Source organism: Fusarium mangiferae, assembly GCF_900044065.1.
Source record: "Fusarium mangiferae strain MRC7560 genome assembly, contig: FMAN_scaffold012, whole genome shotgun sequence".
NCBI classification, from domain to species: Eukaryota; Fungi; Ascomycota; class Sordariomycetes; order Hypocreales; family Nectriaceae; genus Fusarium; species Fusarium mangiferae.
In genome coordinates this window covers 764,358-780,074 of record NW_024573932.1, presented here as the reverse complement: position 1 = coordinate 780,074, position 15,717 = coordinate 764,358, and the positions used below count along the sequence as shown (strand labels likewise).

General features: G+C 51.0%; 5 protein-coding genes across 5 annotated transcripts; 4 read left to right on the top strand and 1 right to left on the bottom strand.

Moving 5' to 3' along the window:
* Nucleotides 1–411: 411 nt before the first annotated feature.
* FMAN_08011 (putative vacuolar protein sorting protein VpsB) lies at nucleotides 412–2,198 on the top strand (the record flags this gene model as incomplete). Its single annotated transcript, XM_041821432.1, has 2 exons — nucleotides 412–1,539; nucleotides 1,593–2,198. 2 exons carry the CDS (start codon nucleotides 412–414, stop codon nucleotides 2,196–2,198), a joined length of 1,734 nt encoding a protein of 577 aa, XP_041687213.1.
* A 276-nt stretch (nucleotides 2,199–2,474) lies between these two features.
* FMAN_08010 (putative MTO1 protein) lies at nucleotides 2,475–4,652 on the top strand (the record flags this gene model as incomplete). Its single annotated transcript, XM_041821431.1, has 3 exons — nucleotides 2,475–2,569; nucleotides 2,645–2,909; nucleotides 2,967–4,652. 3 exons carry the CDS (start codon nucleotides 2,475–2,477, stop codon nucleotides 4,650–4,652), a joined length of 2,046 nt encoding a protein of 681 aa, XP_041687212.1.
* Nucleotides 4,653–5,081: 429 nt separating this feature from the next.
* FMAN_08009 (uncharacterized protein) lies at nucleotides 5,082–6,099 on the bottom strand (the record flags this gene model as incomplete). The annotated part of the gene is made up of 4 exons (XM_041821430.1): nucleotides 5,082–5,181; nucleotides 5,233–5,479; nucleotides 5,534–5,853; nucleotides 5,912–6,099. The coding sequence occupies 4 exons, from the start codon at nucleotides 6,097–6,099 to the stop codon at nucleotides 5,082–5,084; spliced, it is 855 nt and encodes a 284-aa protein (XP_041687211.1).
* A 1,451-nt stretch (nucleotides 6,100–7,550) lies between these two features.
* FMAN_08008 (uncharacterized protein) lies at nucleotides 7,551–10,389 on the top strand (the record flags this gene model as incomplete). The annotated part of the gene is made up of 9 exons (XM_041821429.1): nucleotides 7,551–8,132; nucleotides 8,230–8,409; nucleotides 8,474–8,649; nucleotides 8,744–8,781; nucleotides 8,839–8,912; nucleotides 8,983–9,043; nucleotides 9,142–9,299; nucleotides 9,423–9,703; nucleotides 9,942–10,389. 9 exons carry the CDS (start codon nucleotides 7,551–7,553, stop codon nucleotides 10,387–10,389), a joined length of 1,998 nt encoding a protein of 665 aa, XP_041687210.1.
* Nucleotides 10,390–14,649: 4,260 nt separating this feature from the next.
* FMAN_08007 (uncharacterized protein) lies at nucleotides 14,650–15,687 on the top strand (the record flags this gene model as incomplete). The annotated part of the gene is made up of 1 exon (XM_041821428.1): nucleotides 14,650–15,687. One exon carries the CDS (start codon nucleotides 14,650–14,652, stop codon nucleotides 15,685–15,687), a length of 1,038 nt encoding a protein of 345 aa, XP_041687209.1.
* Nucleotides 15,688–15,717: the final 30 nt, after the last annotated feature.

Genomic DNA, 15,717 nt, shown 5'->3' with positions numbered 1-15,717 from the left:
GTCACTGCGCTCTGTTTATATTGGAAGCTCCAAGCTCAGATGATTAAGAAGACATGGGTACCATTTCAGCTCCTGTGGGCAATGATCTCATTGATGTCACCGAGAGCTACCATGATGAAGGTTGAGGTTGGTAGCGCGGGTAGCTCTTGTATTATGTAAGGCATCCAGGCCAGACTTCCAAGGCTGTGGGGCGCTCACCTACAACACATAGACTACAGCGGCAGTGGCATCTTAGAGGTCTCCCTGTTCACAACATCAATCATTAACAACAACAAGTTCTCTGAATCGCGGCCCTGAATACCACTGGAATACCTGGTGTCTCTCACTGCATGACACTTACACTCATAAAGACCTCATATAGCAGCCCGGGAATAACACGTTTCGCGGCGCCGGTGAGCCCCAGCCATCAACATGGACGTCGCCCAAGCAGTATCAGGGTACATCAATAAGGTGGTTACGACGAGCGATACGTCGTCTGCCAAGATGAAAATTCTCTTACTCGATAGAGAAACAGTCTCTATCGTCTCGACTGCGGTCACACAGTCTTCTCTTCTCAATCATGAGGTCTATCTCATCGACCGTCTGGACAATGCTGCGCGTGAGAAGATGCGACACCTACGATGTCTATCATTCGTGCGGCCATCGCCGGAATCAATCCAGCTACTCATAGATGAGCTTCGTGATCCCAAATATGGCGAGTATCACTTGTACTTCACAAATGTGGTCAAGAAGTCGTCCTTGGAACGCTTGGCTGAGGCTGATGACCACGAGGTGGTCAAACTGGTACAAGAGCACTTTGCTGATTACAATGTCATCAACCCTGATCTCTTTTCTTTCAGTTTTACCCTTCCGCAACAGAGAATCTGGGCAGGGAGTCCTGATACGTGGAATCCCGACTCTTTACAGCGATGCTCAGAGGGCTTGGTTGCTGTATTACTCTCACTCAAGAAAAAGCCCCTCATTAGATATCAGAAGACAAGCCCCCTAGCGAAGAAGCTCGCGTCAGAGGTCCGGTATTTGATGACCCAAGAGGATTCACTGTTTGACTTCCGAAAAGTTGATACTCCTCCCATTCTGCTTGTATTGGATCGCCGGGAAGATCCGGTGACGCCACTGCTCACACAATGGACATATCAGGCCATGGTTCACCATCTCTTGGGTATTCAGAATGGGCGAGTCGATCTAAGCGATGTTCCAGATATTAGCCCAGAGCAAAAGGAGATCGTTCTATCACAGGACCAGGACCCATTCTTCAAAAAGAACATGTTTCTGAACTTTGGCGACCTTGGAGGCAACATCAAGGAATACGTTGGCCAATTCCAGTCGAAAACCAAGAACAATGAGAACATCGAGTCAATATCGGATATGAAGCGATTTATTGAAGAATATCCGGAATTCAGAAAGCTCTCCGGCAACGTCAGCAAACATGTTACCCTGGTATCAGAACTTAGCAGGCGTGTAGCTGCCGATAACCTCCTAGAGGTTAGTGAGCTGGAACAAAGTCTGGCTTGCAACGACAACCACGGGACTGACGTAAAGGTATTACTTGTCCTCTTGTATGAACCTTGAGCATGAGCTAACACGATTCGTAGAATATTCAGCGACTCATTCAATCACCGAACGTTACACCAGAAAGTAAGGTTGGCCTTGTGGCTTTGTATGCTCTCCGCTATCATAAACATCCTTCCAACACTTTGCCCATGCTTCAGGACCTCCTCGTCGCTGCCGGAAACGTATCTCCGCGAGAGGCGGATTTGGTCAGCAAGGTGACAGCGTATCACAACTCCCTTCAAGCGTCACAGTCTCAGGGCGGAATTTCAGAAATCTTCGAATCGGCTGGCATTTTCTCCGGTACTGGCAGCCGCTTCAAGGGCCTGAAGGGAGTAGAAAACGTCTATACACAACACAGCCCATTGTTGGAGACTACTCTACAGAACTTGATCAAAGGGCGACTCAAGGATCAGCAATACCCCTTCGTCGAAGGTGGTGGCACGACCAAAGACAAACCTCAGGATATAATCGTATTCATCGTCGGGGGTGCGACTTATGAGGAAGCCAAGATGATTGCGGAATTGAACGCGTCGAGTCCGGGCGTGAGAATAGTTTTAGGAGGGACAACAATTCACAACTCGGCGACATTCTTGGAAGAGGTGGATGATGCTGTCAGTTCATGGCCAGAGAGCCGTGGTAGGAGGTAGAGATTACAGTCATATGAGAGATAGTATCAATTGCAGCGACTATTTTGAGCCATTTTATATCAGATACAGATAATGCCAACCATTGAATTGTACCTGAATTTACTGTCTGTTGCAAGGATGTATCATGATGAAGTACTGATGTGGGTGAGGGAACGCCGATTTGTAACCTGATTGGATGGAATGCATTGACTAAACCCGTACTTTCTGGTGCCAACACCCAAAATTTGGAGCTTGATCCCGTCATGAGGGCAAATTTTACGACGACAACAACATGAAATGCGTGCGCTACTAAGACCTAGGGCAGCCGCAATACGGCATCAATGGACAATTACGAGACGGCGGTACCTTGCGACTGTTTCCGGTGATTTGCAGTACGTCTCAGCTAACAATATCTCGTCGTCATGACACCCATCGCATCGCAAACCATCACTGACACCCCGCTCTAGACCTTACGATGTCGTTGTAATCGGAGGCGGCCACGCGGGCGCTGAAGCATGTGCTGCTGCTGCACGATCTGGCGCAAGAACAGCCTTGGTAACGCCGAAAATTGACAACTTGGGAACGTGTTCCTGTAACCCGAGTTTCGGCGGCATCGGCAAGGGCACGATAATCCGAGAGATCGATGCGCTCGATGGGTTGGCGGGGAGAATTATCGATAAATCAGGTGTACAGTTTCATACTCTGAATCGGCGAAAAGGCGCTGCTGTCTGGGTTCGTCGACTCTTGGGATTCGTTGTTGGAAGAAGTGGCTAATGAACCCGGCGATAGGGACCCCGCGCTCAAATCGACCGAGAACTCTACAAGAAACACATGAAGGCCGAACTCTCTTCGTATCCCAATCTGTCGATCATACTCGACAGCGTGTCCGATATCGTCACTGAGCCTCAGGAATTGTTCGAAGGCGCGTCAAGTCGCATTGCGGGCGTGCGCCTGGAGTCTGGTCAAACTCTCCCAACAAAAAAGGTCATCATAACAACAGGGACATTTCTCGGGGGCGAGATACACATCGGGCTGACGGCGTATCCAGCTGGTCGACTCGGTGAGGCGGCGACATTCGGGCTGAGCAAGTCACTGCGTGATGCGGGCTTCGAGCTGGGACGCCTCAAGACTGGCACACCCCCCCGAATCGACGCAGCGAGCATAAACTATGATGTGCTGGAGAAGCAGTATGGCGATGACCCACCAACACCATTCAGTTACCTCAACGAAACTGTGGCGATTCAGGAGCAGATGACTTGCAGTGTTACGTACACGACGGAGGATACTCACCGGATAGTGCGCGAAAACCTTGATAAGACCATACACATTCGAGAGACAGTCAAGGGCCCACGCTACTGCCCCTCTCTCGAGTCAAAGGTCATTCGCTTCGCCGACAAGGAACGACACATAGTTTGGCTCGAGCCCGAAGGTTTGGACAGTCCTGTCATCTACCCCAATGGCTTGTCTATGACAATTCCTGCTGAGGCGCAGGAGGAGGTCTTGCGCACAATCCCAGGTCTCGAGAACTCAAAAATGCTTCAGCCCGGGTACGGTGTTGAATATGACTACATCGATCCACGTGGTCTGAAGTCGACCCTCGAGACAAAAGCCATCAGCGGTCTGTACTTGGCTGGTCAAATTAATGGCACAACTGGGTATGAGGAGGCTGCTGGCCAAGGTGTCCTTGCGGGCATTAACGCCGGTCGTTCCTCTCAGGGCTTTCCACAGGTTTTTCTCTCAAGAGGGGATGGGTACATTGGCATCATGGTGGATGACCTTATCACGAAAGGTGTCACTGAACCCTACCGGATGTTTACCTCTCGAAGTGAATTCCGCATGGCATCACGTGCTGACAACGCTGATGTTCGACTGACTACCAAGGGCTATGGGTGGGGTGTCATATCAGAGAAGCGCTGGAGTCGTTTCCGTGATGAGAGACAGCAGATTGATGACCTTACCAAACTCTTACAGTCGGTGTCGTTGAGCCCCCTACAGTGGATCGAGAAGGGGTACCATATGAAGCGCAACACTCAGCGTCGCGATGGTATAGATGTCCTCCGTCTCTCAAACCCTGAAACACGCGTCGACGTCGATCGGCTTGCACCAGTCATCCCAGGCGTAATGGACTTTCCACCTCGCGTACGCCGTCGTGTCGAAATCGAGTCCTTTTATGCCCCGTACATCAAAATCGCCGAGTCAGAGCGCAAGCAGCTAACAAACGATGAGCGCGTCAAGATACCTCTCGATCTTAACTATGACAATATCCCTGGGCTTGCAATGTCAGAGAAGGAGGCGCTCAAGGCAGCGAAGCCAGAGAACCTCGCACAGGCGAGGCATGTCGAAGGCGTGACTCCGTCGGGCAGTTTACGTTTGCTCGCTCACGTTCGTCGAAGGCCTGGAGCATACTTGTTGGAGAATGATGCTTCACGTGGGCGCAAGACACAAAGGACGAATAAGAATCGAGGCGGTGTATAGGTTAATTGGGATCAATGGCATATAACTGGCGTTTCATTGAATAAGGTATCTGGGGGGAACAAGAGAGGTTTTAAATAGATCTTTTAAAAGTCAAATATTTCTGCCACACTCTCAGCATTATCGTCTAAGTGGGAATTCGAGTCTCAAAGTTCGAATATGCAGTTTAAGATTTGTTCTATCATCATCGACGCTAGTGTTGTACATTAAGGGGGTATATGCAGGATGTTCTAGCTCAAGCTCAAGCTCAAAGTTCTGTTCGAGCCTTGCTGAACTTTGTCTCGTTCGAATTTTGTCTTTTCGTTCAAACCTTGCGTTTCCTGCTTTCTGTATGACCCTAGGCTCGGGCCGCGTTAGGTGAAGCCAAATTTGTGGCCTTTTCTGTTACTATCGTGGTCTGCAGCTTGATAGACTTTGAACGACCATGTCAAATCAGTCTCTTTTAGAGTTCTGCTTATTAAGGATTTTTACTGCATCCTTTGTGTAGATGTAGCTTGCACCGCTCCAAATGGTGGTAGCAGCAACGACGTATCTGGGTACTTTTAGAATGAGAGTTATGGAAAGCCAGTATGGTTTAACTTACTGCATGACTGTCAGGGCAGATGACAAGTCGGTGCTCAGAAGGGGCGCAGCAGTCGTGACTCCGACGAGCGCAAGTTGCAAGAAAGTGTTGTACTTGCTAATAGTCGTGGGGCGAACTTCAGCTGATGGAAGTGAAAAGTCCCAATAGCGGGCAAATGTCTTTGGTGGAGGGAGAGAAATCCATCGGTAGTAAATTGCAGAAATAGCGAGGCCGACATCACGACCCAGGATGATGCCAGCGCACCAAACTTTTACACATTAGCTTTTGAGTTATCACGGGTCAACAGGGAGCATGGACGCACTCGGCAATGCGCCCTTGGCAGCCAGACAAATGGTCAGGATCGTCATGAGAGTTTTATCTGCCATTGGATCAATGACTGTGCCCACGACTGTCTTGCTGTCCCAGCGACGCGCAATCCATCCATCGAGGAGATCTGTTACGCCCGCATAGGCAAAGAGGCCAACTGCCCATGCGTGCTGATCGTGAAGAACGAGGTAACCAATGACCGGGGCAGCGACGAGACGTGTGAAGGTTAATATGTTGGGCAGCGTGTAAATGTCTTCGTGCAGGACGGCAGCAGGGCGTGACGGCTTGGTATCGTTATCGTGCACAGGTTGAGTCCTATGTACAATGGGTCAGTACAATACAGTCAATCGGTACAGTTGGACCCTGTACTCACCCGAGAGGATTCTCCTCTATCTTTGTCTGTGGGGGCTTGTGATCCGACCATGACTGGGCCTTTGTGAAGAAGAGACATCGCGGGGTTGACGCTATCGTGGGTCTGGGCGCGGACCTCACGAGAGCAGGTATTGACCTCGCGGTACACCTCGTCGTCGCCCGCCAAGCCAATCTGGCAGAGAGACTCATCTCTGCGCTTGTCTTGTCCTTTTCGAAAACGGGCGCTGCCCAAACCCTCTCGTCAGTCGCTTAATTGCTCCCGGGAAGGTATAATCTTGCTTGGTTGTTTTGGCGATGCAGTTGGAGCAAAGTTGGGAAACCCCGTTTAGAACCCCGGACCCCGCTTATCTCATGTCACGATTTGTCAATCAATATCGAGATGCCACCAACTTCGCGATCTTGAGTCTCATGATATATAGTTGAGCCTCGTACTGTCAATTATCTGTTCATTCGACTTTATGGATTTCAGACCATCATATGTCATGAATATTTGAAGCGTCTGCTACTATCCCAAGGCCCTCTTGTTTTTGAGTTTGTCTCAAACCCTGTTGGTGAGGAAGCCGGTTTTCATTGGTTGTGAGATTCTTCAGTATAATTGTAGTCTGCGACGAGTAAAGGCAAATCGGATAATTAACGTATCTAAGCATTTTCTGTCTGAATCAGAGTTTCACAGGTCATACAAAGGTTTTACTTTATACATCTGTAAACTTAAGTTGAGATTGCCAGCATCGCAGTTCAAGATGTTCAGAGAATGAAACACACGGGCCTACCCTAAAGTGCCAGTATATGCTGACACGGAGTATGCCAACTGCCCAGTTCTCGGGAGATAGAAAGCTGGATCAAGAGGTCCTCATACTTGGACATTTGGAGGGGGGCATTGTGAACTCCCCGAAGATTGGCCTGACAGTATAGCCGTAATAGGTGGTAAGTACGGACAGCCAAATCTGGATGAAGACGTGTCGGTGGCTTCTCAGAAGAGCGCTCCAGATTACGATACGACTATGATCATTGCCACGGTGACTACCTATTCACAACACTTACGGTCGTCGCGGGCAGGCGGGGTACAATTCGTATCATGACCATTCTGGCGTCCCCCGCACTGCAGCGTCGTAGTACAATAGGGCAGTGTACCTAGGTGGTTGGGGTTGACCAGAGGCGCAACTGGGAAAGCTGGTGGCTGTTTCACAGACGTCACTATGTTCCCACATCTTAGCTATTCGAAATCATTAGACCGTAGACTGGCCGCTAAAAACAAAAGGAACTACGCAGATGCCGAAGGGACTGATATGGATCGTCTGCCAAAAAATGGCTCTGGCGTGAAAGAATTGATAGTCAAGGTCGAGATCGAATTGACAGGACTGGACCGGACTGTTTAGGGCGTAGCGCTAGCGCTGAGGAACTGGCAGATCAATCCGAAGAATGTGACGCGGTCCCACGTGACCCCGCGTTGTCACATCCCACGTCCCTTGGAGAGACAAGGATCATGGACAGGGATATCAAATCGATAACTTAACTCAGACGACACCCAAAACATTAAACCATAACTCCAGATTTTAGAAATCAACTTCAAACCGTCACCCGAAACTCAGTCGATCTGGCCAAACTCTTGCTCTCAAAACCGCTGGAGTCAAAAGGCAAAGATGGCTGGGTCCCGAGAGGATCCCGTCGAATTGGGGAGCGACATGGACGAAGATGAAGCGCTACGCTATGCTATCGCCCTTTCACTCCAGGAACAAGAGGGACAGGGAGACCAGAGTTCGCAGATCCCGAGCGCCTCAACCTCGACATCCCACCGGAACGGGACTGGCTCGGGCGGGGCCTCCTTGGGTTTGCTCTCGCTTGATCGCAAGAAGATGGAAGAGGAAAGGTTGCAGAGGTTAGCCAAGCGGCGCCGCTCGCCAGAGGACGAAAGAAGTGTTGACGAGGTCCCGCCGGCAAAGAGGATGACACCATCCGAACCTTCCAGGCCTGTAACCGCACCGGCAACGGCACATGTATTACCGAGCTTCGTTCCCTATCCCAAAGGTGCTATCAAAAGAACTTGGGCCAAAGGGTATCCGCGGACTTCCGATGATATCAAGATCGAAGAAGTGTTTCAGAAGGACAAGTTGGAGCTTGCCCTTCTAAGCTCGTATCAGTGGGATGATGAATGGCTCATGTCCAAAATCGACCCGAGAAAGACCAAGCTGTTGCTCCTGGCATTCGCCGATAGTGAAGCCCAGGTGTGTATCAATGACCAGTCCTGACTCGTTCGGGATATCCCTCGCTGGGCCCCTCAAATAGACAAGACTAAGAGGCTGACGCCGAAACCTGCCGCAGAAATCAGAGATGCTATCAAATGCGCCACCGGGAATCAAGTTCATCTTTCCGGCAATGAATGGGCCTGGGGCTATGCATTCCAAGCTGCAGTTGCTAAAGTACCCTGAGTATCTTCGAGTTGTGGTCCCAACTGCCAATCTCGTCCCCTATGATTGGGGGGAGACTGGAGTCATGGAGAACGTTTGTAGCTGAACCGAGGCGATTTCGATGCCGTCCGTGACGGGATTGCTAATGAGTTCTCCAGATGGTCTTCGTGATCGACCTCCCTCGTCTAGAGGACCCCGCGAATTATCGGCAAACCGCATTCAGCACTGAGCTCGGCCGATTCTTGTCAGCAACTGGTGTTGGTGAGGGCATGGTCAGCAGCCTCGCAAACTACGACTTCTCACAGACAAAGCACCTTGGCTTTGTGTACACCATGTAAGCCTATCAAGACCTTGAAGATTGGGTCATGCATGGCCTGATGATCATCATGCTTGACCCGCATGAACGATGCACTGATACTAGATTCTAGCCCTGGTGGACATCAAGGAGATTCCTTGAAGCGAATAGGTCAGTGGACGTGCAAGTTTCGATGAATGTTGTGCAACAACGGCTCATGTCATGTAGGATACAGCGGGCTGGGCACCACTGTGGCTGCTCTCGGGCTAGCCACTGACGAACCAATCGAAGTGGATTTTGTCGTGGGTACCATTAAAGTCGCATACCAGTCTAAAGAGCATTGATTCTAACCACGGATGAGCCTTACTGCAGTGCGCCTCTCTTGGATCGCTAAACTACGACTTGGTGGGCGCAATCTACAATGCATGTCAAGGTGAGGAGACGTCGATACTGTGTACCCCCCTCTGCTGTTTACCACACACATAGTCATTCACCTGTAATAGATGTGGACTGACGAGTGGTGAATTGCAGGAGATGATGGCATGGCCGAATACAAGTCGAGAATAGGCCGAACGGGCGCAGCATCCAAAAGCAAGGCGTCAAACCCGTGGCAGAAGAAGCTAAAGGACCGTTTCCGAATATATTTTCCGACGGATGAGACAGTTGGCAGAAGTCGTGGTGGGCGTAACGTAAGTTTACCTGGAGCATGGCATTGCATTGATGGATGATCTTGGATAAACTGGAGAATCCTCACATGCGACAAGAAAGACGCAATGAAAAGCCAACGCTAACTTGTGAGCGCGCTGATGCAGGCTGCGGGCACCATCTGTGTCCAGCCCAAATGGTGGCGCTCGCCAACCTTCCCCACTGAGCTGGTGCGGGACTGTGTTAACACCAGAGATGGGCTCCTGATGCACAGCAAGATGATCATGGTATCACAGACGCAAGCGGGAAGTCAATTGCAAACGCGTCCGCAAACGCGACCGGAGCCGCGACACCACGATTCAGGGCCGGCTGCCGCGGAGCCGAAAACGGAAGAGATGTCTCTTGGCTGGGTCTACATTGGCAGCGCAAATCTGTCAGAAAGCGCATGGTGAGTGAGACCCTGACCCTGCCCCCATCGAACCCCCTCTTTTCTGTAAGACATGGGGGAAACTTGAGACAAGGCAGCAAGCGAGCGAACATCAACGGCCAGTGCGATGGTGCGGTTGTTTAGATAGTGTAGCGCGCTACTAGCTGCCTCTTGAGGAGAATTTCAGCATGACTGGCACGAAACTGTGACGATTTCATGAATCTAACGCTGACGGTTGCGGCTACGTTGTGCCATACAGGGGCCGCATTGTCAAGGACCGAGCGACAGGACAGCCAAAGATGAGTTGTCGCAATTGGGAGAGCGGTGTTGTAGTGCGAATTAGCAACCCCAAAAACAGCAGCACCGTCTCCGCCAGCTTCAGCACCAGCGCCAGCGCCGGTGCCAGTTCCAGTACCAAGGTCAAGGCGGCAGAGGGCCAGGCACGGCCATCGGTGCGGGCGGGGAAGATATCGGCGGAGCCGGACAAGGGATGTGATACGAGCCAACACAATCATCACCACTACCAGATGCAGAAGCAGAAGCAGAAACAGAAACAGGAGGAAGGGCTCACGGACACAGATGCACAAGCAGATTCAGACATGATGAGCGGCGCTGTTTTCGAGGGCACAGTCCCAATACCAATGCGACGACCAGGTCGACGCTATGGTGAGGGTGAAGAGCCCTGGTTTTACAGTGTGCAGGGCTGATCGACCAGGGCGCGTTTGTTAGCCATTTTTGGGGCACTAAGCGATCAAAGATGAAGAAGAAGGGCAGAAGATGCACTGAACAGGTCATAGATGTTGAGGACGGCAGTTGTGAATAACCCTGTCATCTCAGTTTGATATTACGGTACTGTAAGATGGATTGGATGGGCGTTGGCCTCTGCGCAGTACCGTATCAGCCGTATGTACATATCTGGCAATCTGCAGATGCTCACGTTTCGGATTCGGCATCATTGATCAGTCGACGCAACGGTATTGCGATGCGGGCATGTGAACAGAACCGGTTGATAGCAAGGTCACGCTCGTTTACCGATGATAGTGATACCACCATATATCCCGTAAGGTGGTTAGTTTAATTACTATAGAATGGCTCTAGGGATTAATGACCCAGGTGCTTGCCAGGTCCAGGAATATAGATGGAGATGAGGAGACGTAATGAGTTGATTCTCTGAGTGTTAGTATCGTGGCGATGCGATGGGATGCGATTGGGATGCGACAGGGCACAGCCGATGCCAAGATGGGAGTTGGATCATTTCAAACGGAAGACGGAAGCACGACGAGCATCAGTATCTCGAACTGGGGGTTTGGGGTCGAATTTACAAATCAAATCATGAAGGCCAGGACCAGGTATCTCGGTACTTGGCGGGCTGACAGTAAAACCCATGCGAATGGTCTCAAGCGATGACACACGATTACAAAAGCCAATTGGGGGATCCCACCCAATGGGAGGCTGAGTGCCGCCTCGTCAGTCGGCTCTCCCACCTGTGCGTGCGTTCTTTCCCAGTCGCAGTCCCCTTTCCCCCCTCCAGACAAAAGCAGCAGAGAACAAAGAGCAAGGACAAGGGACAAATGGCCAGGTAGCCAGGGTGTGGCAGCCCAGAGGAGAAAGAGTGATGGGCGGAGTAGCCAATCACGGTAAAAGGCAGAGATGGCCTGCAGTACGGCAGGTGCGACAGCCAATCAGAAGCCCCCAAAAGGTACCTGGGAAGAGGAACGGGTGGAGAGCACTAAGAGCGCCCCAGAGACCCATAAGACAGGCACCGAAGCCAATGCCGGAGGTCGCTGCATACCATGTCCATGGACTTGACCTTGTTCGTTTTCATTTTCATCATTTTTTCAGGTCCATGTCCATGCCTAAGACATGGGCTCCTGCTATTTTTTCTGTTCCTGTTTGCGGGAGTAAGGTAGCAGTGTCGGTCCGGGGAGCTGCTTGCGCGCGCGCGTTCCACAGTTATGGAATCAATTAATCAATCTGGGCAGCAGCGTCGCGTCGCAGATTCGACATGACACGGGAGACGGTGTTTAGTCTAAATGCCGATAAGGCACAGCAGAGCATCAAACACGGGCACCCATGGCATGGCAGTTGAGGTGACATGATGTGAGATGACTTTACATGGAATACGCCATGATATCCGTCCGCATCAGACTCCGTAACTCAATTGACGCGCGGCAGGATAAGGCACGTTAAGCTAAGGCAAGGCGAGCAAGACAACCAGACCCAGACATCCAGACAGCTCGCCTAAGACTAGACGAGCAAGGCCAAAACACAGGGATCAGCCAGGCACACACCAACACCAAGCCCAAGCCAACCCAACACCAGCGAGATTTGCATATCCAACGGGCGAAGTAGAAAATCTGGAATCACCAACTAAACCACGAACCGACTAACTAATCGCACTAACTAATCCTCTACTACTTCGGCATCTTCCTGTGATTTCATTTTGATACAGACCTACCTACTCAAGATTGGGGCAAAGCCAAGAGAAATGGATAAATCGGATCTCGTGTCAGGGGCCTTTTGCTTTACGCCCCCAAACAATAGAAGAGCCGGCTCAAGAGTGAGTGATACTGTCATTGACTGTAGAGAGGAGAGGAGCTCAGCCCAGAAGTGATGTGAGTGAGCTGTGATGGTTGTCTATGGGGGCTGTGGTGCTTTGGCCCTTCTTCTCCAATGTGGATAACAGAAATCATCCAAAAAAGAAAGAAGAGGGGTCGATGAGTGTCAAAAACAGCACAGACGAAAAGTGATGATGAACATCCAATGACAAGGCGGCTCAAACGAGTTCGCATATAATGGTGTAGAATGTCGTCCAAGATGATAACAAAGAATATAATGGTATTGTTAGAGAGGGAGGATTGAATTATTCTGCAGCGCCAAATCAGACACATCACATACATGCCACACACATATCGAGATAGACGAAAATCATAGCTAGAGGCATTGTGATGGAATATTCTCAAGACAGAACGGCATAGTGCGTCACTGATGCATTAAGGAGGGGTGCAAGGGCTGAGGGATGTGTCCCCAGACGTGCCTCTATCAAAGCTGGATCCACCTCCAAAGCACTTCTCATGAGGAGAGGTACCGTCTTCAGGGACGAGGTGAGGTAGTTCCAGCTGGGATGGGACGGGGGGGACGGGGGGATGGGGATGTAAGTTTTCATTGCATTAAGCTTCCCGTCGATTTGGAGAAAGGCTGAACAGCTCTAGCTAGATCTGAATCCTAGAATGTAGATAGTGAAGAGCTTCTTTTGAATTGAAGAAAGCATCTTGAGAGAATGATTCGCCCAAGCCCTTGCACAAATAGCGATCGAATTCTTCTAGAGTGAGACACAGACAGACCTGGAGGGAACCCCAAAGATGATGGCAGGTAAGGTACCCAAGTGACCTCGACACAGCTCGCGGTCTCTCGGCCGCATACAAACAGCCCGCAACTACCTCTAGAGTAGATCCGGAAAGCCACCACCCACTTCAACAGCAGGTGTGAGACACCACCACCACACACACGTACCGATACGGGAGGCAGGCTCTTGAGGTACTTCGGCACATGCTCCGACAGCGCGATGTAGGGGCTTTACTGGGGTATCTGTTCAGTCAGCGGAAGTACCTGCCCAATGGTGAATTCAGGACGTTTCCAATGGGCCTGACCCCTAGGTACCTGAAGTTAGTAAGGTAAGGTAGAGTCGAGGAGGAGGCAGGCAGGTACCTACCTCGTAGGCGGGCGGGCGGGTACGTACCTTTCTCATACCCTGCCGTACATCTTTTTGCTGCCCTACCGACTCAATACCACCTGTATGGACTGCCGTACTGACTGACACTGACCCGACCTGTCCCCAATATCCCTGGAAAGATGGCCGCGGGTACCGTAGGGAGGTTAGGACCAGGTACACCTTACCTGCTTGCAGTTCCATTTCTCTCTTCCTCCTTCCTAGGAGGTCCAAACGACATGGATGGCAATGGCAATGTGAATGAATGACACGCGTGGATATGGAACGGCATCTAAGCTGAGGGAAAGGCCGGATACAGACACTACCCAGGATGTGGTTGACGCAGACGGGAGCCAGCCAACAACCTAAGTGCCAGGCCAGCCGGGCCCCAGATTCAAGCCCAGGGAATTACTAGGTACCTACCTGCTCTTTCCTAAATCCAAGCTTGAGTCCATCCATCTATGCCATGGAAGCGCAAGTGCAACTAGCCTTTAGCCTGCCCTGTAGTGTAGATTGCCTACTTGGGTAAGTGCATTGCATTGCATTCGACTACATTACATCCAAGCCATCCACTTACACCTCAACTTCACTTCACCACATTTCATCCACATTGCTCTCTTATTCTTTATAATTTTCTTCTTCGTTTTACCGACCATCTATTGTTGACTTTGACGAACTGGCTTTCACAATCATTGCCACCTGGCGCTTGAACAGGATACACATACGCCTCGAACCAATTACGTCGTGCCCTCATTTGCTCAGATATTCTTCACCCAGAAAGTTTATGGTGAAATAAAGAAACAGCTCACGCTCTCCAATACGCCCGCCCTTTTGCCACAACTGGAATACTTTCGTCTTTTGCAAATAGCCTTTTGTTGAAGGCCCTCGTGATACCCATTTGCACGCACTGTTTGGTGCAATTTCACGCTGTCGACTCTGCCTTCGGTGCGGCTTCTTTCACGATAAGAGAAAAGGGCCTATCAGCTTTGGTGGCTGGAATCAACGCTCGATCAGGCGTTCAATTGCTTTCCGCCTCATTCGCTGCAGCGACCTGTTATAAGGCAGTGTTCGCCAGGAGGAGGCTCAAGACTGGTACATAAAACCCAGGCCATCCTCGACTTAAGACTTGGAACTTTCTTCTTTGAAGACTGACTTAAAGTCCAAGGGTTAAAGGTCACTCACACACACTCAAACCACCCTTCCACTATCCCTGCCTTCTCCATCTACCTCTCTAGCCTTGAAGGGCATCTCTTCCAACATGGCTGGAACTATGCCACTTCGACCGACGTACGTCGGTTTCGTCCGGGATACTACTGATGCCCTCCTCATTTTTGAGGCATGTCTCTCTGGCACACTCTCTCATGTTCCTCGTCGACCACATGACCGTGAGCGTCAAGATCTCATCAAGAGTGGCAATATCTTCGTCTACGAAGAGCATGCTTCTGGAATCAAGCGCTGGACCGACAGCATCTCATGGAGCCCTAGCCGCATCCTAGGCAACTACCTCCTCTACCGCGAGCTTGAAAAGCCCTTCCCACCCGGAGAAAAGAAGCGCGCCAGGGGGAGGAACGGCAAGTCAACCACGCAATCCGGAGGCATCTCAAAAGCCCGACAACGGAACACTGTCCCTTTCCCACAAGGCCTCGAACATGGTAATGAGTATCCTTCTGTGCCCAGTGATGATGAGCGCCATCTGGTCGGCTCGCTAGTCGACTCGTACGACTTCAAGGAACAAGGACTGGTCAAGAAGACAATCAGCATTACCTACCAAGGCGTGCCTCACCACCTCGTTAGCTATTATAATGTGGAGGACGTCAAGGCAGGTCTGTTGTCTGGTCCTTCGGACGACCCCAGACTCCGCGGCGTTGTCCCTCGCACCGAGCTCATGAATGGCCAGAACTTCCGCGCCCCGGTCGAGGAAGCAATGGGCGGCAGCTACATGCCAAGTATGGTTGCCTCTATCGGCTATCCGACACTCCAACACCAGTCACAGATGCATCAGTCACAGATGCACCAACCACAGATGCACCAGTCACAGATGCACCAGTCACAGATGCACCAGCCACAGATGCACCAGCCGCAAGCGCACCAACCGCAAGTGCACCAGCCGCAAGTGCATCAGCCTCAAGTGCATCAGCCACAAGCACACCAACCACAGGTACACCAACAACAGGTATACCAGTCACAGGTGCCGTACTCACCAATGCAGTACCAGTCACAGACGTTGCACCCAACACATGGTTACCAACAGACCTATGCTGGTCAGCCTAACGCGTCTACTCCATCGTGGTGGTAGGAACATTCAGGACGCCGATCCTGAATGACA